We start from the raw sequence: 25,618 nt of genomic DNA, 5'->3' as shown, positions 1-25,618 counted from the left end.
TCTGTATCCAGCACACTCAGACTGGTTGTGGCAATTTTAGCAGCCCTATCTATAGACTGAGAGAGTCACTGAGAGTTGAGCCTTGTGCTGGGGACTGACTGACAGAAAATGACAGGAGAGTTTAAGGAAATGAGAAACTGAGATTGATCTTCTCCCACAACTCAAGGCTGGGGCAGAGCTGATCACAGACAGGCCTGAGGTCATCACTCCAGGCTAAATTTCCTTTTGATTTCAGTGGAATGAGCCTGAAGGAGATACAGACCCTAACAAACATCATGTGAGGAGAAGATGCAGATAACAAAGTCTGCCCTGATAAACTGAGACAGCTTTGTTTAGCCAACAGACAGCACTCAAAGCTGCCTTCATGGGAGATGTGTGGAACCACAGGGTCACATGGTTATTGCACCAGCAAGTAAAATGTGCAGTGCGCTTTTGTAGTTTGGTTTTTCTACTCTTGTGTAATTCCTGCTTCATAGCACGGCTGCTCTCCAGCTTGAGAAGTTTACATAACCTGTCATGGCACAGGCAGGGTTTTACAGAGGCATTGGATCCTCCTAAAGCTGTGCTGGAAAGAGAGACCCACGTAAGAAAAACTAAACAGCAAAAGTTTGTGCACTTAGACAGCTGCCCACAGTAAAAATTGTGTGATGGCAGCAATAAACTGAGTCCCCAAAGTGATCTGAAACCACAGAGCCTTTTTGTTGTCTGATCTGTGAGAAATAATGAGACACAGGAGAGAAGAGGAATTGATTGAGAATTTTGCAGTCTGATTTTTCTGGATTAGTAGCCTGTCCCTGGAAGTTTACAGATTCATTTAACTTCTCTTTCTTCACAAACACATCAGCAATTACTCACTGCTGGCTGTGAAGAGCAGCCAAGGGGCTGCAAGAGCTAAGGGGAGGTGTTCCTGCAGTGTGCAGGGAGATAAACTTAAGAGAAGCTAAGAATTGAAAGATTTAGAGTATCGAAGATTTGTGCCACAGCTGGACAAATTTATCTATGCTTCATGCTCAGAAAAATAAAATCATTGACTTAAAGATTGAAAACTCAGCAATTAAAGCTATGGATTTCCTTTTTGAGGAGAGCACTCAATGCTTTCAGGTGCTCAGGAGGTGGAGAAATGAAATATTTTCAAGAGGAGTAAAAGATCTGCTGTGGTTCAAGTGACCAGAAAAGTAAATCAGGTTATTTTCCCTCATCATGGCTTAGATTTTGTTTCTGAACAAAACCAGAAATGGAGGAATAAGCCTAAATAATGCAGACTTGGTATTGTTCTGGAAAGGTCTGTAGAGCACAACAGTGAACTTGAAATCAGGGGTTGGAAAATTAATTTTTAAATCTTCTTCTTTACCTCTCAGAAAGCTAATGCTTGGTATTACTCATTCACTTCCAGGCCTGCAGCTTTCAGTAAGATTAAGGATTTGCAGTAATACATTTATTTTTATTGTGCACCTATGACTGCTGCAGTTTTTTCCTGATAGTACCTGGAGGGACGGAGTTAAATGAATCTGCACTCCCAAAATCTCTTTAGATAACACTTGTACTTATTCCTGCCTTTCCTAGACAAACAATGTCCCTGCTGCAGCTTCAGAAATGATTTAGGCTTTTGTTCCCCTGATTCCCTGAGAGCCTTGCAGAGCTGCCTGTGTCACCCTGTCACCCCCAGCTCCAGGAGGGGCTGAGTCAGGGACACCAAACTTTGTTCAGTGCAGCAAATCAACGTGAACAATTCCAGCCCTCTGATGTTTATTGACTCACGTGGTTATCTGTGTTCCGTCAGGAGTTCTGGACTCGTTCTATCATAAGCACATTTCAGCAAAGCTCATCCCGTGGTGTCCAGGGTGTCCTGAATCCATGGTCCTGCCAAGGGACACTGCAATATCCTGCAGCACAACTTTCCCTGGGAGAGCCCACGCAGTTCGGGGTTGTTGCTGTGTATTTGTGAGAGATTCTCAATGTTAGCAGCTCCCGTGTTGAGGTTTTTCCCCCCCCCCCGAGTTATTTTTCATCTCTGTTTTAGCAAGTGTAAAAGGAAGGCTTTGCAATAATTTAATTTCTAGTTAACTATTCTGTAGCAGTGCTGGCATTGAGAACTGTGGGGCATTTCCTCACCTTGAACTACAAAAAGTGTCAGATCAAGAGCCCTAAGACCTGCACTGATTAACCAGATTTCATCTCTGGAAATAGGTGAGGATTATTGGATAGATGCAAAGTTATTCTTTTTAGGATTAAAAACTTTGAGATGCACCCAGAGTTGTTCAGCTGCCAGGGCCCTCCAAGCTGGGGCCTCACACCTGTGCCCTATAAAATGATATAAATCCTCAATATGAGGATTGATGCAAGAGCAAGAAACAGGGAATAATGATAATTTTTCAGAATTCACTCTTTTACTGCTTTAACCCCTGTATGTGCTCATTCGTGGAACAGTTTGGAGCTCTCAGCTCTCTGAGCTGCATCACTGAATTCTTTTACAATGACTTGTTCCAGGCATTCCTACAGACACAGGCAGTGTGCACCTGTTTCTCCTGGTCTGTGGGCTCCGAAGAGTCAAAGACCCTCTGTACTTGGTGGAAGTTTTCTCAGGTGAGTAGTGGCTATTTCAATATTCTTGTTTTGTCACTCAGTGCATCCTTTTAATGTTCCTAAGTTTGGCCTGAGCTGTTTTATTCATTGCAGGAAACCTCATCATATATTTACATTTGAAAAAAAGACATTCTTATGTAACCATTGATCAGTTCAACACATTATTTCTGTGCCATGTCCTTTCCATCCTGCTGGGAATAACAAATCAAAGCAATATTTGATGGTTTTGCTTGCTGAGAAAACTGTTTTGCTGTTACATGCAATATTGATGGGAGACAAAAGAAAAGATCATCTGCTTCAAAATAACTTTTTATCTTGCTGTCCCGTGCTGTTCCATTGATTTGCATATGTGCTAATTAATGCCACTGAAGCTGCAAATAAATTTTACCCCCCATTGCTCTGGCTCAGTGCTCAGACTAGGCTGAAGTTTCCTCACAGGCACAAAGGGGAATATTTTGTCAGGCTCTGTGTCTGTAAAAGGTTTGAGCATTCTGAGCTGGAAATTGAGGCTGCACTATTGAGGTGACTTTTCTGACCCCTGAACCCTGGTGATGCTGAGCACCAAGTGCAGTTTGGAGGGACTGCAGTGCTTTGTTCTGGGGTTCAGAGAGCAGCAGCTTTCTCCTGAGCTTATTTCTGAGTAATGACTGCAATGGCTGCAGTTACTGCCACACCTTCCTTTACTCAGGAAAATATTGAAGTAATTTTGGCTTAGTGGCCAGAGTCACTGCATTATACAGAGCATTGTTCTCTGGAGTGATTCAAAATTAATATCTGAGCTTAGTTAAATAACCCTGGAGTCAGAAGAGATTGCAGGAAGCACAAAGGCTAAATACTAACTTTCAGAGATGCTAATATTTGAATTTTGAGGAGTACTGTGAGGGCTGAGCATGGAATCTGGTGCACATTCAGTCTTTTAAGTAGCAACACGATATTTTTCTAATTCTTTAATTATGGGGCTATTTATACTGATTTAAAAAATAATAATTTCTATTAATAAAACAGTTGTTCCTCTTCTGTTTCAGACTGGCACAGAAAGGATCCCAGGGTCCATCTGGGCATTATTGGACCTGCAGTAAGTTGCTGCTGTAATTTTGATTTCTAAATATTTGCATTTACGTGCATCTGAGAGACCACAGCTCTGCTCCAAAGTGAACCCAGGTCAGAGGATTTCTGTTAAGGAGAGCAGGGGGTCCAAAGCTGGGCCTTGGAAAGGCTGTTCCCAGCAGCTCTGAGGTGTGGGAGTGAATCCAGAGTTCAGCACTGCCAGTCCAAGGGGAGCAGAGGGAGCAGCCCCCAGGTTTGCCAGGAGGAGACCCTGGGGCAGCCCAGCTCTGTTCACTCACTGCTCCCCTGCTTTCCAGAAAGAGTTCTGAGGAGAAAAACCATCCAAACTCTTGGCTTCTACTGCTGCCTGCTGTGGGAGTTTAGACACTCACAAACTGCAATGTGTGCTTTTGCAAATAAAACACTGGCACTGCCTCTTTCAGCAGGAACAACTCCGAAATGAGCCTTAGAAATGCTCTGAAAGGCAGCAGTTTCCATCTAGGAGGATTTTTTCTGCAGGCATCGCTAATGAGGGTTTTCACTGCTGTGGAGGTGCTTCAGCTGCTCGTTATCCCTGCTCTCACATCTTTGTTCACGGGGAGCAGCCAGTCCTTGTTCCATTCTCTGGGCTTTGGTGCCATTTCTGCAGTCGGGGTTTGTACAATTAGCAGAAATGATTTAGGCTTTGTCAGCAGGTGCAAAGTGATGCTCAGGTCCTGTCTGACACCTGGCAGCAGGGACAGAGCTCACAAACCAGGCCAGCTCCTTCTCCTTGCAGAATCTCAGTGCACCAAAGCTGGGATAAACTGAGGGGTTTATACATCCCCATCTCACAATAATCCTACAGTTTGTACCTCTGTGCTGCTACAAAACTCATTGCAGGGCTCTGGAGAGAGAAATCCGGGTTCTCCACGTGGATCCTGCAGCACAGGGCTTGGGAGGCAGCCTGGAGCCGTGGTTTAACCAGGGGGAAGGTCTGAGGTGGGAACAAACTCTCACTGTGCTTGGAGGGGACTAAAAGATCCCTGTTCCACCTGGGTGATGTGTTCCCTCTGTATCAGCCTCATCTCTGATTCAAAACTTGCAGGCAATTTGCTTTATAAAAACCCAGACAGACTCTCAACAGGCAAGTAAGAACAATTTCTCTGTTTTCTCTTTCAGTTTTATTCTTTGCAAATTTTGGGACATAGGGTTTTGTTGTTAAAAGCTGTTTTTACATTTTTATCTTATCTGGGGTTTTTTTCCACGCTAATACACAAAATGCTTTGGAAGTGAACTGGTGTGGAAGGCAGATCTAGAGCAGGTGTAATGAAGCTGTGCTTTAGAATCAAAAGATGCACTTGCTGCCTCCAGCGAGGATTTTAAACATTTTAGTCGTCTTTTTAAATTTGCTTCACTTTTTCATAAGCTAATGTCTTTACAGACCAGAAATAACCCATGGCAGTGCACAGGCTGGATCAAGGGCTGAGCCTCCTTAGAACATTTTAGAGCATATTTCTCTCATGGAACTAAAATATTGCTAAATGAAAAAAATACATCTCAGCTCTGCTGGTATTTAGCTGTACTCTTCTTATTCATGTTGCTTCTCAAACCACAAAAATCTTAAGAAAATCAGTGCCACCATCTATGAAGCATGTAATTTTTATTGTGAATGTTAAAAGCCCATACAGTAAGATTATATTAATTAGGAAGAGAAAGAACAAAGGCCCACTCTCTATTTTCTGCTTTCCTTCCATAAGATGATATATTTGCTGCCATAAGATTATATATTATTCCCTGTATTTTCTGTGCACAATTGTCTCAAATGGTGCAATCAAGGTAATGTTGCAGGATTGAGGCCTGTGTTATGTAAAATTTTCACCATTTATCTCCACTTCCAGTTTTCCTTTTGTTCATTCCTATAATGAAATCTGGAGCAGCAGGTAATTTTCAGCAGTTCCATGTTCCAAGAATAGGAGCTTATGAAACTTTAAAAGAAGTTAAGGCCACAAAACTCAAGTTTTGTTTAAAGCATTCAGCTGCTGGGTAAGCTCGAGCTCATTTGGGGTTTTTAACCATATTGTGGCAGTACAGAGCACTGCTCCACCAGATAACCACGGGGATGTGGGGTCACCTGGAGGAAAGGGGATTCCTTTTCCAGCTGCCAAAACCTCAGAACCCTGAGGAACTGGGAAGGTCTCCCTCTCCATGTTCAATATCTGCAGATTCCTCAAGCTCTTCCCTTGCAGTACTCTGGTGATTCTCTGACAGAATTTTAAATGTTCTGAGACCTGTGTTCAAAGCATACAACCACAGTTATAAAATAAATCCTGTTTTTTTACCAAAAGTATTTTCTAAAACACTTTGTGAGAGTTCTCTATCTCATAGTCTGAAGCAACCAAACCCAAAATATTAACATACATTAAAAAGGTTGTGTTATTCCCTGCAAGCTATCATGTATCAATCTAATAGTCAGCCTTAATATAAAAAGTTGAGTTCTGTTCTTCATGTCTAGCTAAGGATTTTCAAGTTCTGTTTATTTCTTTTAATCATGCTAAATGGAAACAGCAGACAGAGCTAAGCTTTGTAAATAAACCTGCTGGAGTTAATCACCCAGCTTAGACAACACTTTAATAACTGCAGTGTGCCTTTGTGCTTTACTGGGGTTGGGATTTTGTGTTTATTATTTACTGGGGGTTAGAATTTTGTGTTTATTATTTACTGGGGTTAGAATTTTGTGTTTATTATATTCCCAAGAACTCTTTCTGCCAGAGCATGGCATCTTTGTGTCTCAGTTTACATCCAGGTTGGTTCCTGAGCTGACAGGGGCACGTTTGTACTCAGTGAATAAAGGGCCAGTCCCTGGGCACATCAGTGCCCTGCCCCTCACTCACACATGAATTGTCACACCAGGCCTTTCACACAGCCTGTAACAGGTCTGTGATATGATTTTAAAGCTCAGCATTTAAAGTATTTTAGTTAAAAGATGTGCTAAACTTTGTTTATTTATCTAGATGTTTCAAACTAAGCTGCAGTGCTGGATGCTCAGTGACCTGTGTGTGCTCCTTTCCAGGTGGATCCACTCTTTAGCAGTGAAGTTAAGGAGAAAGTGAAAAGGTGAGGAGCTGATGTTGAACCTGTGTCTGCTGCAGAGAGCAGCTGGCTGCCCCTTTTAAATCGTGTATCCACAAACAAATGGCCACGCACAGCTCTGTGACTGACAGACCTGTGGGATTGTTTGGCATGGAACAGCCTCAGACTGGCTATTCCAACCATTCCAGGTTTTGCAATAACCACTGTGTTCGTGTTCAATCCCGTCTGTTTGACTCTGATTTAGGTTCATTATTTGTAGAATTGTGGGAGGGGCTGTGCTGGCTGCAGGATCCTCCAGTTCCACCCCAGGCACGGGCAGGGACAGCTCCCAGCCCTGTCCAGCCTGGCAGGGATGGAACACTGGGGTGGCAGTGGGCAGCTGCTGGGTGCCTCAGCCCCTCAGGGCAGGGTCCCACCCGTTCCTGGGGTTTTTGGGGTGTTCCCCCCGTGCTGGCTGAGCCCCCGTTCTGTGTCCGCAGGGCCCCCGGGGTGCACGTGCTGCAGGAGCTGCCGCAGCGGGAGCTGCACGCCGCCGTGCGCGGCTGCTTCGCCGTGGTGAACAGCTCCGTGTCCGAGGGGATGTCTGCTGCCCTCCTGGAGGTGAGCCCCGCTCGGGGGGACCCCCTGCACCCCACATCTCCTGTCACTGCAAACCGTGCCAGCGCTCGGTGTCCGCATCTCAGAGCTGCTGAAGACAAAACTAAAATGTTTTCTTTTTGCAAGTGTTAGCAATTAAGGTTTTCTTCCCGTGAACTGACAGGTTTTTATGCTTTCTCTATTTATTTTTAAAGGATAGAATGTAATTTTATCAATCCTGCTAAATTAATGATGCAGACCTGAGATGCAGAAATCATTCTGATTTACTGGGGTTGTCACGAGGTTGGATTCAACACCCACTTCCTTAGAATGGACTTTCATTTATTTTTACATCCTTTCAAAAAGCAATCTAAGAGCTGTATTTGGTTATTTAATTCTGAAATGATTAACGAATGAATGACACGCTCAGTTAATCCTTTTGCCATCAGTATTGAAAATTAACAACCAGTTTTATTTCCTGTCAAAGTAGGGCACTGCTTAGCATCAAGTGCTCTCCCAGAAAACAAGAGGTATGCTTGAAGTGGAAGTTCTTTGGGCAGGTGCCTTTCATTGTTCCATTTGTTTTGGGTGCTCAATGTTGGCTCTTCATGATCTCAGAGGATCACTGAAATTATTACACCTTTTGTATTAATGGACCCCCATTTCTGTTGCTAATGAGTTGCATTTCCAGCATTTCCACACGTCTGGACGTCCTCCTGAGTAAGAGCTGAGTGAGCATTACAGGAATTAGGAAGGGCCATTGCTGAGATCTTGTTAAACTGAGAAAGCTCTGCATAAAAATCCTCTGGTCCTAGGCTGGAGAAAACAGCCTTGAGTTTGGAAATGCAGCTCCCGTTGTCCTCAAAGTTCAACATTTCACAAGGTCATGAATCTGTAAACAGTATTTCAGAGTGAGATAAATATATAATAGCTAAACGAGATAAATATGTAATCACATCTAGTCCAACCTGCCTCAAGGTTTGGAAGAGCTGGGAGCCATGACTAATTGCTTTGTCAGCCGGTTCTGATATCTCTGAGATTTGACTGGAACTGATCTGTTTCTGTTTGGCATTTGAAGAAGAGAAAACAAAACATTCCAGCAAACATTAAAAATGCATCTCCTCCTCTGAGAGCTCAGCAGTTGTGCACGTTCCTGGGCACGTGGTGCTGTGAAGGTTCCTGAGTTCCCTCTGCTCCTGCTAACAACGAGGTTTGGACTCCATTTCACTGGAGCCCTTTCTCTGCGCTCTCAGGAATATTCCAACTGTTATTAAAATCACTGTGTTCTTATGCTTTTACCAAAAAGCCAATTAAAAACCAAAAGGGTAGAAGAGGAAGTTGGACAGACTCTGCTGTGTTGTGAGGCACAGGCCTAGCAGTCCGGAATAAAAGCCTTAGCAAATTATAAAAATAATAAAATAATAAAATAATGAAGAGGAAGGGATGCTGTAAAGCAGGAAAATTGAAGAGCCAACAAGAAGATGCATAGGCTAGAAGGAAGAAAATGAGGGAGAAGGCAGAAGATGGGGTAACTAAAGCCTGCAGCTGCTCTGTCAGCCCTGTGTAGAGATGCTCCCACAGCTTCCATTTACACCCTGCATCCTCCTGCAATAGCACTAAAACACATTTGCAGTCAAAATAATGTAACAAAACAGATGGCCAATGGACTGAAGTGTTGTTTTATACTGTTATTCCTGGAACCTAGGTCAGTAAATTACACATATTTTCAGCAATGCAAATGATTCTTTTTACTGCTTGAAAATAGACTAAGTATCTAAATGAAATTCGAAGCCACTTTGTGCAGTAATTATTTCCAGCCCAATCCGTTGGTTTAAGGCCAGGGGTGTAAAGGCAGCCCTGCATCTCAAGTGTTGGGCCATCTGTCCTGTCTTTCAGTAGCTGTAATTCACTGGGACCTGAGCTTTGGGGACCTGAAGGGTTTCTCATGTAGCAGCTCCTGCCCTCCAAGCCTGAGACAGAACAAATCTCTTCCCCTTTAGAGTTTGGAAATTACAGAAAATTAAATGTGAACTTGGTGCCCGACTCCAATCAATCATCAGCTCAATAGCTTTGAGAAGAAGAGGTGAAGGAATGTATGAAACAATTCCAGCTGTGCTCACAGCTGCCCTCACTGCACTCACTGTCCTGTGCAGTGCCCTGGCACTGCTCCCTGGGGAATGGGATCCTTCCATTAAAAACTGAAGAGGTGGGGAGGAACTTCGGGTTGTTGTGTTTGCTTTTCTTATTAAAATGGTCATCGTTAGCACCTTGAAATGCATGGATCCTTAGGAACTTGTTTCTTTTATATATAATTTTAAAAAAGAAAAAGAAATATATATATATTTCTTTTTATATATAATTTTTATATTCCTCTAGGCAATGGATTTAGACATTCCAGTGCTGGCGAGGAACATCCCTGGGAACGCAGCAATAATAAAACACAAGGAAACGGGACTGCTGTTCTCAACTCCGCAGGTGAGGAAAGCTGAGATGCGGAGGTCCCTTGTCTGTGCCAGGCCTGTGTCGGTGTTTCCCTCGCAGCCTGCCCGGATCCCCTCCCTGGGGCTGCCGCCCTGCCCTGCAGTTCAGCGAGCCCGTCCTAGGTGTCAGCCTTGCGGAGCCTTTGAGCCGCTCTCAGCCGCTGCTGCTCCGGGGCCGGGAGGTTCCAAACCCTGCAGAGATGCTCTGCATGTGTCAGATTTCAGCGGGTAAAAGCTGGAACGGGAACTTGTGTCAGACAAGCTGCAGCTCTCCAAAAGAGCAGGAGCCCCGAGTTTCACTTTGACTCATTTTCTGTAATTTCTGGCAGGCAGTGTTAATGGAAAGAATTTTTAGATGCAAGAGATTGCTCAGTCAGAGAAATTAATGATAAATTAAGTGAAGTGTCAGGATAAAGTCTCAGGATAAAATAAGAGTGGGGAGAGAGGGAGCACTACCCATATTTAATGCTGGAAATTTTCATTTCAGCATATTTTCCTGCATTAGGGCTTTGCTTTACATATGCATGTATGCTGTGGAAAATGGCTCTCAGAAAAATCTCCCCTCAGAGTTTTATCCAGCTCAAGATAAAGAAACATACTAGAGTAGCCCATTTGATAATTTTGCAAAGCAGAGAACGTATCTTATTTATTTACCTTGTGGAGGGTGTGATTAATGCATCCTATTAATGCATCCTCTGTTTCTGGAAGGTGAATCCTCTTGGTTGGTTTTAAAGGAGTTTTTAAGAGAAAACCTCTTCCAATTCAAGTATGGTTCTGTTTGTTTGTTTCTGGAATAGACAATAAATAACCATGCTCCTCTTCCTGAGCTCCCCAAAACTCATCAAATACAGTTTAAAATACAGTCTGTCAGAGGTTGAGTCACGTTAGATCAAAGAGATGCAATTAAAAGACATTTTAATTGTGGGGAGAAGGGACACTGCCCATGGCACTTAGAAGATCTGGTCTGAGTGAACTGGGACTGGTAAACATCTTCTGGTAAGAAACTTTTTGGGTTGTTTTTTTTAACTTTGCTTACTTTGGTATCTTAAGTATCTTTTCTGCTGTGCCCTCAGATGCATCAGGTTAGTGAGGAAAATGCCTTTAATCTACAAAGAGATGAGAACTGTGTCTGGGTGCTTGGGAAAGTCTGGCTGGCTGCAGGAATCTGGACCACCAATGACGAGAAAAGTTTGGATTAGTGGATTAGAAAAGGAATTTTCTTTGCCACGTTTGGTGGATCCTGGCTGGTTGTGAAGGTCCAGGCTGGATCACAGCTCAGGAGTAGAAAGCATTGCTCATTTCCAGAGTTTCTGATGTGGGGAGGGAAAGCTTTGCAGTACCAGGATGTGCCTGCTGTCTTTGGACAGCCAGACTAGAGGGATGTTAATTGACCATTATGCAGTGAGAATTGTTTGAAATCCTGAGCGCTGCTGGCGTCCTGATTTGGTTCTTGCTGGAAGTGAGCTCTGTGGCTTTCAGGAAAGTGGGAAATGTTGTGTCTCATCGGAGCCATCCTTAACCATTTGCACCTGGCTGGAAATAGCAGAAGCTTTGCCAGGCACTGGAGCCAGCAGATGGAAATGGTTAATGGAAGTGGGAGCCCTGGAACGCTTTGTTCCTGACACTCCATCATTTTTGCACATTACTGTGCACATTACTTTTAAATCATGGGTTGATCCTGTAGCTGCTTGAATTTGCAAGTTTATGGAATATTTGACACTGAGTTAATGGGACTTGAAGTAAAAAAGGTAAGAGATAAGAATGGGGCAATAAATAATGCAAAATTGTGTTAAAAGGGAAGACACAAGAAGTTACTCAGCAGGCTGAGTTTCAAAAGTCTACGTTGGGTGTCTGTAAAAGCTCACGGAAGGGCCTAAAGAAAGAGAAGGAGGTAAATAAACCTCAGAGGCAGTAAGAGAGGGACAGAGGTGGAGGGAGCTGAGCTGGCAGCCCCTGGGGGCGTTTGGAGGGGTGGGAGAGACCCCAGGAGGGACCCCCAGCCCAGCTGGGACTGCAGCACTGCTGGGCCAGGCAGGGCTAGAGCCCAGTGCTCAGCCTGGGCCCTTCCCCAGCAGGGCACTTCTGGCTTTGAGCGTTTGGTTCTGGCTTTGAGGGTTTGGTTCTGGCTTTGAGGGTTTGGTTCTGGCTTTGAGCGTTTGGTTCTGGCTTTGAGCGTTTGGTTCTGGCTTTGAGGGTTTGGTTCTGGCTTTGAGGGTTTGGTTCTGGCTTTGAGGGTTTGGTTCTGGCTTTGAGCGTTTGGTTCTGGCTTTGAGGGTTTGAGGGTTTGGTTCTGGCTTTGAGCGTTTGGTTCTGGCTTTGAGGGTTTGGTTCTGGCTTTGAGCGTTTGGTTCTGGCTTTGAGGGTTTGGTTCTGGCTTTGAGGGTTTGGTTCTGGCTTTGAGCGTTTGGTTCTGGCTTTGAGGGTTTGGTTCTGGCTTTGAGGGTTTGGTTCTGGCTTTGAGCGTTTGGTTCTGGCTTTGAGCGTTTGGTTCTGGCTTTGAGGGTTTGGTTCTGGCTTTGAGGGTTTGGTTCTGGCTCTGTGGCAGTGCCAGCATGCCCAGCTCACAGGCTGGAGCACACGGGGCTGCTCCTGCTCAGTACCTGTGGCACTGCTGAGCCTCCCCCCTGCCTCTGCCCCCCTGGGGTCACTGCTGGCCCTGAACAATCCCCTCCTGTCTGCTGGAGCTGCTAGGAAATGGTTTAATTGCAGACTTGCTTTCATGATATAAATAATATATTAACCATGCATCTTCTTTTCATTATATGTGAGCTGTGGCACCGGTGCAGCTCTCGTGGTAATTGAGGAATTATTCATCCTTTTTTACTCAGTGCCCTCATTTTCCAGCTTTATCTCCTGCATACCTGTGTTTCTGTGTCTCTGCAAAATACTATACAGGATTTATTGTAGTTACTGTGCAGAGGAGCTGACATTTTCTTTAACGATGATTGGTCAATTTACCAGGAGAAAACTGTATTATGGATGTTGCTGTTGAAAAATGCCTGTGTTTGTGGTGGAGCACTCCATGAAAAGGGCAGATGTGAGAGCGCTTCTGGAGGTACAGGAGATGATTTTCTCCCATTTTCTGGGTTGTGACTTACTGCTGAGCCTCAACTTTTACACTGTTCTGCTGCCACCTGTAAATTAATTATAGCCACTCCTGTGCGGGGATAAAGGTTTATTAGAAATATGGATGGCCCCAAGTAGTAAACTAGCACATAGATCACCACCTCCTTCCCTTGGGCTGCTGAAGCCATAGCCTTGGGTTTTATAACTGAAAGGCAAGCTGTGAATTTGACCCCTCCTTCACCAAACCTGAAGCTTGCTTCCCATCTGCAACAAAATACGGGAGTGCATAAACATTTGTGCAAATATCACTTGCACAGATACAGCAGAACAGCTTCTGCAGGGGTGTGACCTCCCTGAAATGACTTCACAGATATCACAGGCTTCTGGAAAGCAAACTGAAGTGCTGGATTTCCTGAAGGAGCTGAGAGCTGAGAATGTCTGCGTGCTGCAAGGCCAGACTCCCCACAAAACCACAGTGAGATGCAAGTCACCCGTGGTTAGGGGAGACACCTGGAAAATGAAGTTATTGCTGTCCAAAGCTGAGCATCCAAACCTGAGCAGCAGCGAGGGCAGCAGCTGCAAGGGCACGAGGCAGAACCCAGATAAGTCACAGTGAATCTCCCCACTGGCTCCCAGTCACACTGCAGGTGACTGGGGCTGCTCACACTGCATTAGGAGAACAGGCAGGGATAAAGCTGAGCAGTCCTTACTCTCCAGCTCCTGGTATTTTTCCATTTGCTTTTTCTCTCTCCTGCGTTTTCTCAAATTTTATGCTTTGGACTCGGTTTGGCATTTTTTCCTGAAATTATCCTCAGCCTCAAGTATTGTAACTGTGAATAAGGATCTCATTTCTTCTATCATTTACATGTTTCCAAGTTGTTGTCCTCCATATCCACATTTTAAAAGAATGCTAATAGGACTACCTGTCAAGAAATGTTACATTGCTGCTTCTGCTCTTAGGTAATTTACATAAATTATTTTTAAACATTACTTTAAATAAAATCCTCCACAGGAGCATAAAATTAAACTTGGGGCTGTAGTTCAGTGTGATCAGTATTTATTACTGTGATTTCCCAGGCAATTGGGTGAAGCCAGCAGAAGCCAGGTGAGCAGAAGTCAGGTGAGCCCATCCCACAGGTGAGGGGCTGGAATGGCAGAAAATCAGCCCAGGGCAGCTGGGGTGGGGAGCAGGCTGGACACAGGGCTGGACACAGCTGGACACAGGGCTGGACACAGGGCTGGACACAGGGCTGGACACAGGGCTGGACACAGCTGGACACAGGGCTGGACACAGCTGGACACAGGGCTGGACACAGGGCTGGACACAGGGCTGGACACAGAGCTGGACACAGGGCTGGACACAGGGCTGGACACAGGTCTGGACACAGGGCTGGACACAGGGCTGGACACAGGGCTGGACACGGAGCTGGACACGGAGCTGGACATGGAGCTGGACACAGGCTGGACACAGGTTGGACACAGGTTGGACACAGGCTGGACACAGAGCTGGACACAGGCTGGACACAGGCTGGACACAGAGCTGGACACAGGCTGGACATGGCTGGACATGGAGCTGGACACAGGCTGGACACGGAGCTGGACACAGGGCTGGACACAGGGCTGGACACAGGGCTGGACACAGGGCTGGACACGGAGCTGGACATGGCTGGACACAGGGCTGGACACAGATCAGCAAAGTCCATCCTGTGCTAACCAAGGATTCTGTATCTATGGAGGTTCTGGACACTCTGTTACTCAGATTTTCAAGCACAGCTCTCTCTTTCACCTGATGTTGGTATGAACTCCGTGATGTTTCCTCCACAGCTGACAGCCCCTGTGAATAATGGATCTCCCTCTCCATCCCCTCTGTGCCCCTGTCCCTGGGCACTGATCCTCTCCACCAGTCCTGTAGCAGACATTATCTCAATTTTCCACTGCCACTAGAGCTGTCTGCCTTCCTGAGCTGCACCAAGGCCCTGTTTTGCACAGATCTGAGCACATTTGTAATCCAGCTGAAGCACTGGAGTCGTCTCTTGATAGAAAATTAGCCCAGCTGCTCAGAATAGATTAGTTCAGACATCAAATCTCCTTTCACACGTTTGAAGTTACCAATTTCTCTTGCCTAGAAGTAAATGAGAGAGGCAGAGAACAGTTGTGATCTTTGAGCTCTGCTATTTTGGCCAGTGAATTTAAAGGTAATACGTGGCTTTTTTGGGTGTGTGTTGAGCTCACCCTGCTGTACCTGTGTCTGTGCTGCATGCCTGCTCTTATCTTTACACTGCTTGTGTTGGGACTGCTTTGCTCTTACCACAAATTCTCCAAGGTGTTGCAGTGGCAGTGAGATAAAAGTTCAGCTGAGCTGAGATCAAACCTCTGATGCAGTTTGTCCTCCACGCAGAGCAGGCAGCTCATTTCCAGCCAGCCTGGCTTCCCAGCAGCTGTGTTGTTAAATGTGCTGCTCATTGCTCTTAACACTCTTGGAATTGTCTTTGATTTTTAATGTCTTGGTTCGTGGGCTGTGTCAAATAACAAAATGATTGTTTATTGATCATTGTTTATAAATAAAGTATGGTGCTTGACCTTGAGAAATGACTTAGGACAGCTTCAGCTCTTGGCTCGCAGCTGGACAGGCACCAGCTATTTCAGCAGCACCAGGACTTTTTCCAAGAAGTTTTAACTGATTACTTTCTTCATCTTTTTTAGGAGTTTGTTGAGCTGTCCAAGAGTTTAATGAATGACCCCATTATGGAAAAGGAAATCATAACAAGGGCCAAAGACTACGTGAAGAAACACCATTCCTGGGAAGGGGAAAGGAAAACCTACCAGAAGCTTGTGCTGAGACTCCAGTGACTCGCAGGACTGCAGCTGCCACCAGCAGAGCACTGTAATGATGGGAATGTGATTGGGGCTGCCTTTCTCTCGGGTTTTTAGTCAGCCATGCATTGCTGTTGTTTGCACACTGGGATCAGAGCCTGCAGAGCCCGGAGCAGAGCTGGGTGTTTGCTGCTGGGGGCCTCAGAGGGCACAGAGCTCTTGGACATGGATTTCTCCCAAATTTCCCTCCTCGTTTGTGTGGGGCTGCTCAGCACTGCCTGCAGCAGCACAACCCTCCAGGGCAGGACCAGCCCCATTTCAGATCCCAGAATTGCTGCCCTCCCCTCTGAGCACGTTGTTCCTGCTATTCCCAGTGTCCTTGGCCGTGCTGGGATGGAGGGGCAGCTGTGGCACTCCCAGTGCAGAGCAGAGGGGAAATCTGCAGCTGCCTCCAGCTGGGTGTTGCTGCTGGGCCTCCTTCGGCCACTGCAGAGCAGGCACTGAAGGAGGAACTCCTGCAATGTGAATTTTCAGCATCACATATTTATAGGTAATAATAAAGGACTTTTCTAACGAACTGAGCCAGCTTCAGGGTGTCCTGTTCCTCTCAAAACCTCCCAGAGATCTCCTCTGCCAGCTCCTTTCTGATAACCTACTTGATGTTTTGATCCTTAGCCATCCCCCCTCCCCTTCCAATAGTATTGGTTGTCTTCTGAGAAAAACAGGTTTTTAAAAGCAAATAAACAGATGCACACTGTGGGACAGAAGCCCAAGCACTGAGCTAATGGTGAGTGATTAGTAATAGTAATTTTTTTTCTGCAGATACATTTATCACTGAGCTTCAACTATAAATATATCGATCTGGAATTTGTGCTATTCCCAGCAAAACAAAATATGTTCAAGTGAGAAATTCTGCTACACCCTCAGAATGTAATTAACATACGATTTTTCAGGCTGCATTTAATCTATAAATACGAAATGTGCATCTGGGAAGCAGCGTGCCCATTTGCATGTGATCAGTGTGGCAGCAGCACAAACAGCCCTCGTGCAAGGGAGAGCAGGAAATGCACCCCAGGAGGAGCAGCACCCACCCAGCAGGGCACCCAGGGGCTCTCCCTGCCCATGAAGGCTCCAAGGTGGGCCCCACTGCAGGGAGCTCCATCACCATAACCTGCGACTGGATTTGTGTTTGGGATTTCATCCAGTCCTGTGTTCCAGGCCTATAAATATTCAATGAGTCTGCTAAGTCCTTGTAAGGAAAATATGAGACCCATGCAGGCAGTTTTGGGGATAATTATCTTTGCAGCAACCTCACTCAAATGGTTTTGTAGGTAAGAAGAATCCTTTTGTTGTCCTGCAGCCCTAATTACAGTATTTATCTTCCCCTTCAAAGCCCCACTCCTACCCAGGCAGCTTTTTAAGCAAAGCACACCTCGATGAGATGCAGATACAGCTCCAAAAATAGCATTGTTCTGTCTGCAGGAAAAATCCTCCATTGTACATTTACCCCACGGCCACTTCTGTATTTCAGGACCTTGAAGTGTACTGCTAATTAATCCAATTACAGGCATTTTATTTTGCAATTAGCTCTGCCACTGAAGCCGTGGGCAGTGGATGGAAGCAGGGGACCTGCACAGGGGCAGCACAGGCTGCTCCCTCCTGTCACTGTCACCAGAGCTGGGGACAGGCTGGTGGCCTGTGACAAACCCAGCCACGTGCAATGGCAGCCTGCTGAATTAGGATTTCATTTTCATTAGCCCTAAAGCACACACATCCCAGTTTTCAGGGTTAGTTTCTGTACCTTCCCAACAAACACTTGCTGGGCTGAGCTTCCCCATTTCTGGCTGCTGACCATTTCCATTTACAGAGCCCCAGAGCTCCAGCCTGGCACAGGCAGCTGCTTTGGTTTGCTATAATCATATCAGGACTTAATTGGGAAAGAAAAACGTTAAAATGTATCTTGGAAGATTCAAAAATATTTGTGCCTCTCCTGCAAAGCACTTACCATCAATTTAGGCCGAGTATTAACCAACCCAAACATCTGCAAATGCTACCTTGAGGTTTAATAAATGCACAGGCACTTCACTCTTCATTTTCAGTGTATTCTCTCCTGTCTCTCGGGCTCGTAACTTGTTCAGGCCCTTCCTCCCCTCAGTCTTTTTAATCTTTAGGTCAGGAATCATTCCCCATGAAAGTAAAGAAACAGTTTTGTCAAAGGCTTGTCAGAGGAGATGGGTGCTTCCATGTGGAATTCAGTCATTTAATGGCTCAGTGGGATCTGAGTGGGTTTTTTCATTAAGTTGTCCAGAGTAATTTCATCACTCCAGAATTTATTTCAGTTCCACCCTCCTCTGTCTGGTGGGTCCCAGCCCAGTTCCTTTAATGTCTGAAACTTAAACCTCGTGTGAGAGCAGGTCCCCACAGCCCTGTGCTGTCCCAGGCTCCTCAGTGCCTTTAATTCTGCCTGACTCACACAGAGCAAAACCTGCACCTTCCAGGGCCTTCAGTGCACTGAGGATTTTAGAGAAAAGAGCACTTATTAAATTGAAAATTCTCACAATCACCAGTGTAAGAGCAAACTGTAGTAAAGTCCAGGATCCCTGACTTTTTAGGAAACAGCCTCCATTTGTGAAAGGGCTGGATAATCATCTGCAATTCAATTCTCTCTGAAGGAAGCCTATTTTCATTGACTAATTATTCCGTGTCATTCCTCTGACATCTATTTTAAGTACCAAATATTGAGGGCACTTGAAATCTCACATCCTTTCCCAAAAATGTAGGCCAGCACTTGTTTTGTCCAGTGCCTGAAAAAATGACTCCAGAAATTCATTTCCCCCAGAGCATCGCCATTCAGCCAATCCAAAATATTTGTTTGCAATTAAACAGTACATTTTAATTAGACCAGCAGAGAACATCTGGCCACTGAGAAATCAGAGTTGTGGACACCTGACCTGGAAGAGCATTCCCCCCCTGAGCACCCTGGAACCCCTCCTGCCCCAGAGCAGGGCTGGCACCCCTTTTATGACACTTTAATGTGCTCCTTACATGCAATTCCATCCTTGTGCACTTCAAATCTGCCAAAGAAATAAGTCCAGCCACAAGGGTAACCTTGCCAGACAGAGGTCACTAACTTCATTTGTCTGATTCAGTCAAGTTTCATCACTCATTGAAACTAAATGCTCCTCTATTGCTTCAAAAATTAATCCCTGCCATTGGAAAGTCACACTGTTATTTTAGTGGCTTTAACCAAGTGAACTCAGTTACCAAAGCTTTAATTTAACTTCAGCAATCCTTTAAAAGCTCATAGCCCTGAGTGTGGCCTCTGCCATCCCTCACAGCTCCAGCTTCTTCCCAGGTGGTTTTCTGTTGTTTGGGTTTTTGTATTGCTTTTAAAAATAGGTTTAGGTAAGCAAGAATTCACCTGAAATCTCTTCCAAAGCTGACACCAATCCCTGCCTGTGGAAGCGTTCACACCTTGCACCGCAGCCCTGAGGCAGCTCCCAGGGCAGGGCTGGCCCCAGCCCAGCATTTCCAGCACTGCCTCTGACAGGTCAGAGCTGAGCCTGCCTTGGCCTGGCTGATTTCACAGGCTGCGCCACCACTCAGGCAAAAAAGCTGAAAAAAACAACATCTTCTTCTGCATGACGGCAAAGTAAGAGGCAGTGGACAAATTTAATCACCATTTTCTGGAACAGGAGCACAGCGTTACGTGTTCTGAATATTCATCATCCTTTAGCACCACTTCACTCTCCTTTTCATCTCTGTGTGACCCTAGCAACGAGTCTGCTCTGAGCAGGTTTAAAGCCTTCCTCGGAGCCTGGAGCTCAGTCTGGGCTGTGTTTAGTCTCTTACTGATTTTACATCTCCTTTGGCAGCCCCGGGAGGTGTCCCTGGAGCATTGTGTGTCTGTCACCTGCTGCAGCCTCAACCCTTTTTTACTCTCTCTGCTGGAGCTGAACGAGGGAACTTTTCTGTCCCTCCCACACTTCAGATCTTTGTTCCTGCCTGGCACAGAGCGAATAAAACATCAGGAGGTGCTCGGGTACCCCTGCCCCACCCTGCACCCCCTCTGCCCTTTCCCCAGGCTGGGATTTTGCAGGAGGAGCTGCCCAGCCCCAGCTCAGCCCTGTGCAGGCGTGGGGCAGCCAGGAGAGATTCCCTGGCACCCCTGAGTGTCACTGGGGATCGGCTGAGTGGGACAATCCTGCTGCCCTGCCACAGCAACAGCTCACCTGCACAGCCCATCAGCGGGCCTTCATTGGGAAGGCACAAATTTAACCATGGGCAGAAAGAAAAAAAAAAGCAAAGGCTGCCTGGGGATGGAGCTGGCAGTTCTGTGCTGCTCTCTCAGGGGCTGCCACAGAGCAGGGATGCTGCTCTGCCCTTCCTCGTGGGGCTGGAAATGCTCACTGCCCCCTCCTGCTGTTTGTGCTACGGCCAGAAGGGCCCCAGAGCCCTGCAAGGACCTGTGGAACAAACAGCAGCACAGGAGCATCAGGTGCACCCTGGTGTGTGCTGGGGAGAGTTTAAAAGCAAATTGTGGCACACAATTTTCAGAGGAAGCCTGGGGAACCTGGCTGTACTCATGGGAAGGATTAGTGCAGCAGCTCTGCTTCAGAAAATGAGACAAAATAAGTCAGATTATTCCTCAGGGCATTAACTTTGAGCCATTAAGGACTGAGCATGAGAAACTTATTTGAAATAAAACCTTGTTGCTTCATCTGTTGGAAGGGAGGAAAACAGAGAGCCCCTTAATAGAAATGCAATCCTGAGGATGTGCTGCTGAGACCTTCCCTGCTTTCCCTTTGGTTATTCCCAACACAGGCCAGGGCTGCTCTGCCCAGCAGTCAGAAATAAGTGAGGTTTTACCTAAATGGGAAAAGTCAAACGTTGCTATGGCAGTGTTAAAATTAAATTACAGTAAGGTTGATGTGTGACTGAGTATCCATATCCACAAGAGGTGAAAACTACCTTTTCAACAGCATGTGTCAAGTGGCAGGGCCTTGTCAAGAAATGCAGGAGAAAGCAAACATTATTAAAATTAAAAAGCCTTCCAGAGATGTGTTGGAAGGACTCTAATGGCTTGAGCTGGGCTTTGGGAAGTGCAGGATTCCAGAGAGATGCCAGGCACAGGGCCTGAGTTCTGCAGCTCCCCTCTCCCATGGGGTTTAGGGATCCTGCACCTCTGAAATCAGACCTCTGGCACAGGGCTGGCACTCCACTCTAAATATGCTTAACAACTCAGGATTGAAATGTTCCAGCTCTTTAACTCCCCAGCATTTTTCAGGCCAACAGAAAATTCAGAGAAATCCAGGTTTTACAGGAAAAGGTCATTTTTATAATGACAACACTCCACAGGTAACCCCAGAGCAAAAACCTCCACGCCTGGCCTTGGACACAGCAACCTCCTCCTGGATTGGGCACAACTGGGAGCTGCTACAGAACCTGCAGGGCCCTCCCCAGAGGAAGCAGATTAACATCCCAAGGCACCAAATCATTCCCATTGTGGATTATATGCAACTGCACGAGCAAAATGTTTTCTGCATATTATGCTCCATTATTTTGGAATACAATAGTTCCCTTGGCATTAGTGCCCAATGAATGGGGAGTTCATTTGGGCTGAAAGACTAAACAAACACACACTGACAATGAGGATAAATCAGATTGCTGCAGCACTTTCAAGGAGCTGGGAAAAATAATATTTTAATCAAATAACTCAGCTGCAACTGCCATGAACCACTGGGAGGGTTAAGGCTGGGGCTCAGTATTCTATTGAGAAAACACAGAATTATTCCAAACACGCCGTTCCCTGCCACTGCTTGGCTCGGATGAAAAGCACAGGATGCAAAACAGAGGATGCAAAACAGAGACTCCAGCCCCAAGAACAAACTGAAGCCACCAAAAACCCCAAGGTTAAAGGAGCAGTCTCAAAGACCACTCACCCAGCAAGATAATGCAATGCTGGAGAAAAGTGACTACTGCCAGGCTTTAGTCTAAAATAAAGATTTGGGGAATGGTTATTTAAATTTACTCCAAAATGAGGAATACAGGCACGTTTAAGGCTCTGGACCAGTGTCTGTGACTCTGAGCCCAGTCCCAGGTGCAGCAGGGGCTGCCACGTGTGCCCAGAGTCTCTGTGAGAGCAAAGAAAGCACCAGTGGCCCCCCAGCCCTGCCCCGTGCCCGGGACAGACCCAGAGCCCAGCCCTGCCCCTCTGAGCTTGGCACAGCCCCTGGAGTCTGCCCAACAACCTCAGCTCTGCTAAAACCCGCGTGGTGCCAGCTGGACTAACCCCAAACTGATCAGAAAGATGTGAGAATAAAAGCTGATTTTCATTGTGGGCGGCAGCCTGGAGCTGGAGAGCGCTGATAACAATGGCAGAGGCACAGCTTCAAAAGGGAGAAAAGGACTAAACAAGCAAATTGTGGCAGCCATTAGAAAAATTAATTAAAAGTCATTAGAGGAAAAGACAGACTCAATAATTAACCAGTGTTTGCTGGGCAGGAGTCCAGTGCAATGTGTTGCCCTTTTGGGTAATGACTGCGACAGAACATTCCCCAAATCCAACTGCCTGAGAGGGACAGGAGATGCAACTAACAGAGAAAGCAGCAGCAGGAGCTGCATGGCTGCTGTCCCCTGCAGCAGCTGCAGCAGCTGCAGCAGCCCCGGGCACTGGGCAGACCTGCCAGTGTCCCCTCAGTGTCCCCTCAGTGTCCCCGAGTCCCAGGGGGCCTCTGCAGGTGTTCCCCACCTGAGGTGCCACCAGGGCTCCCGAGGCTTTACAAACCCAGGAACCTGCTGGGGATGGTGCTCGTGCTGAAAATACGACAGGAATTCACCTGCCATTGAATAATTAAAATAATTGTCACACGGGGAGAAGCTCTGTGGAATATCACTGTGCTGACACTGAGGGGGAGCTGTACTTCAACAGAGGCAGATCCTGTCACACAACCTCTGCTTTCCAGTAATGTTTCATTCACTTCCACACAAAGACCTTGAATGGCTCCAAACCTGGTTTGTGCTGCAGCCAGTGAAATGTTCTTTTTTTCCTCTTCCACACCAAATATTTAAATGTCAATCTATTAACATAACAAATTGCCTTTGGAGGCTGGGAGCACAGGCTGTGCTCCTTATTAGCCCTTTCCTAGGTAACCTAAACTGCAGTCAACTAACATGTGGATTATAAATTCCCTTACAAAAAAATCCATAAAATATTAGTTGTAACCATCCACCTCTATTATTTGCACCAGAAAAATTAATTTGAACAGCTGCAAATGAAGCCTTTTGAGTCCAGCTTTACTTACAGTTATTTAAAGGGAAGAAACCCCAAACCCTCCCAAATGAGTTTAAACAGAATATTTATCATCACACATTCCACATAACAAAGCATTTTCTTCTATACTGAATATTCATTTCTGTAATGAAAAGCTTGGAAAAATAACAACAAACCACCCACACACAGATCGAGGTTTAGGGGTGGAGAAAGGCTGCTCTGGCTCTGCAGCTCCTGTGTGTCCCAGAGGGAAACTGAGGCTGCACCAGAGGTGGAGGAGCCCCTGCACCCCCAGCTGCAGCGGCCGGGAGCTCCTGTGCAGCCCCTAAAACACACACGTGCCACTGCCAAGCTTTAGGTAATGCTACTAGCACAGAAATTAATAACCAATCCAATATTTACAATTCCCACCACCACAAGTAGCTCTCTCTGTCTCATACTCACAGTGGCTGCCCCAGAGCCTGGCAGGGCTGCACCAGCAGGTCCCTGTGCCCCGGGCCAAGGTCTGCTCACCCCTGGGGCTCCTCTGCAGCCCCCCCGGCCCAGCTGCTGCAGGACTGCAGACAGAGGGCGATTCCTGCAGCGCAGGGCTGGTCCCACAGGGAACATTCTCCCCCAGAGCAGGACAATCCCAGCTGGTGGTTTCAGAGCTGAGCTCCAGAGCCGTCTCCAGCTCACTGTTTGCTTTCCACTCCAAGGCCGGACTGGCCTTTCCTCAGGTGTTTGGGCTTTGGTGGTGACGGGCAGAGACAAAAGTACAGCCAGGTGTGACCTGGGCTGTGCTCAGGGCTGGCTCTGCTGCAGCGGCAGCAATTGTGCATTGGTGCAAAGCACGTGTGGGTGCAGGGCAGGAGCCTGGGGACACAGACCCCTCCCCATTCCATCAGCCACAGAAACGCTGCAGGCACCAGCAGGGCCCCAAAGGCGTGGGGAGAGCTGGGAGGATTTTGTGAAGCTGCTCCCAGTGCAGCCCAGGGGTGCATGCAGGGGAGCCCCCTCACCTCTAACACTGTCTGGACTGTTTAGAAGTGCCAAAAGCGCCATCTAACCTGGGAGGAACGCAGTGGGTGGATGTTCTGAACTCCACTGCACAAAGCTCTACCCTTCAGCATCCCCCCTGCTCCCTGGAGAGTCTGCAGTGCTGAGCCAAAGCCTTCCCCTCAGCAGTTTGCAAGCCACACCTGGAGGAAAGCTCCTGACATCCCTGGAAATGCTCCACGAGCCTTTAATTCTGTCCAATTCTCTGTTCCCTGGGTCTGGCAGGCAAAAAACAAATGGTTGGCACTTCCCACCCCCTCCAGCTCTGCCACCCACGGCTCAAGGCATCCTCCCCTCCCTGGAGACCCACCCTGCACCCATCCTGCACCCATCCTGCACCCATCCTGCACCCATCCTGCCTCTCCCAACCCAATTGCAACTCCCTGACAGCTTTACTTGCAAATTCCCTCTCTGCACAGCTCATGCTAAGAACCTTAATATTCCTGCAGATTCAGAAAGGGGATTTCCAACAAGCATTAGGAAAATTAAACTTCTCAAGAGCTGTCTCAATCTGACAAGCTATTTCTGGCTCTTTAAAGTACAGTAAGTGAAAATATTAAAATGGGGGATGGGGAATGATGATGAATTCAAGCCAGAAATGAGGACAGGTGACTCTGGATACACCTAAGGCACCCATATGTGTATATACATCCCCAGAAACACACAAATGTGAATTGTTGAAGGCCTCCTGCTGCCTTGGAACAGAAAATGCTCATGTCCCAGCCTCTGCCTCCCTCCAAAGCCACAGTGCTGACAGCACTAATGAGTGTCAGAGGAGTTTCCCTTGGATCCCACCAGAGCCTGGAGCTCCTGGCTAATCCAGCACTTTCCACCCAGGCCATGGACCTGGGGATGGGAGACAGGGAGGGCACGGTCCAGGCCGGGCTGGGGACACTGGGCTCCCCAGAAATGCTGCTGGAGGTGGCAGCAGTGTCCCCAGCTGGGGCTGGGTGCCTCAGCACAGGCAGCCTGGGTTCACCTCCCAAATGCAGAGCTCTGTGCGTGTCCTGCTGTTCCCTCCCCACCAGGGCAGGTTACACAATGCCCCGAGTCCCAGCTCAGCCATCCCTGTCCCCTTCTGCTCCTTTCTCCCCCTCCCTGCTGCTTTCCCTTTTTGCATCCCCTGCAGGGCTCCCAAGCCCACAGCCCCAAGGGAGGAGAGGCTGTTTATAGCCCGGGTCACTGCAGGGGAGGGTGAGAAGCTGAACCAGGCTCTCAAGATGTAAAGGTGTGACTCCGAAGGAGGAGATGATGTTATTTTCTTCAGGAGCATCAGAGTAGCAAAATTTAGCTGTTTGCAAATTTTTCTGTAGCCTGGCCTGGTAGTTTTGCTCTAAACCCTGGGAATTTCCCCTGGTTTAAGGCTTGATTTGAGTGATGATGCTCAGCTTGTCTGTCTGTCCCCCCGCTTTGCAGCAATCACCCCCTGCAGCCTCCTGTGCTGCTGGGAGCAGATGTGGCAGAGCTGTCGTGTGTAATCCAGCAGGCACTTCCCAGAGTGGTGGGCATCTCCTAACGAGCACTGGCAGTGCACACAGACTGAGGAGCACTGCTGCTTCTCCAGCCATTAATATTGCATTCCTGGGCTGCTGCATTTGCTGCTCCTCACGGAGCTCGAGCAGGGAGCCTGCATAATGAAGGATTTGTTGACAGAGGTCTTCATATCCCA

General features: G+C 46.9%; 1 protein-coding gene and 1 long non-coding RNA gene across 2 annotated transcripts in view; one reads left to right on the top strand and one right to left on the bottom strand.

Annotated features, from left to right (window-relative positions):
- Positions 1-16,671, top strand: part of GLT1D1 (glycosyltransferase 1 domain containing 1) — a 37,909-nt gene extending 21,238 nt beyond the window's left edge. Inside the window, exons 7-12 of the mRNA XM_063415990.1 lie at positions 2,488-2,583; positions 3,609-3,658; positions 6,683-6,726; positions 7,182-7,302; positions 9,655-9,753; positions 15,528-16,671. Of these exons, the coding sequence (XP_063272060.1) occupies positions 2,488-2,583; positions 3,609-3,658; positions 6,683-6,726; positions 7,182-7,302; positions 9,655-9,753; positions 15,528-15,674 (557 nt within the window). The 3' untranslated portion in view covers positions 15,675-16,671. The remainder of the gene's footprint in view (positions 1-2,487; positions 2,584-3,608; positions 3,659-6,682; positions 6,727-7,181; positions 7,303-9,654; positions 9,754-15,527) is intronic.
- Positions 7,713-23,620, bottom strand: LOC134560225 (uncharacterized). The gene is made up of 2 exons (XR_010082692.1): positions 23,356-23,620; positions 7,713-8,170 (listed from the first exon to the last, which is right to left on the bottom strand). It is a non-coding gene; the product is annotated as an uncharacterized LOC134560225 (long non-coding RNA).
- Positions 23,621-25,618: the final 1,998 nt, after the last annotated feature.

The sequence above is a fragment of the Prinia subflava genome, chromosome 19 (assembly GCF_021018805.1).
Source record: "Prinia subflava isolate CZ2003 ecotype Zambia chromosome 19, Cam_Psub_1.2, whole genome shotgun sequence".
Taxonomy (NCBI): Eukaryota; Metazoa; Chordata; class Aves; order Passeriformes; family Cisticolidae; genus Prinia; species Prinia subflava.
The sequence above is the reverse complement of the archived record's forward strand: the minus strand, read 5'-3'. Positions and strand labels throughout refer to the sequence as shown.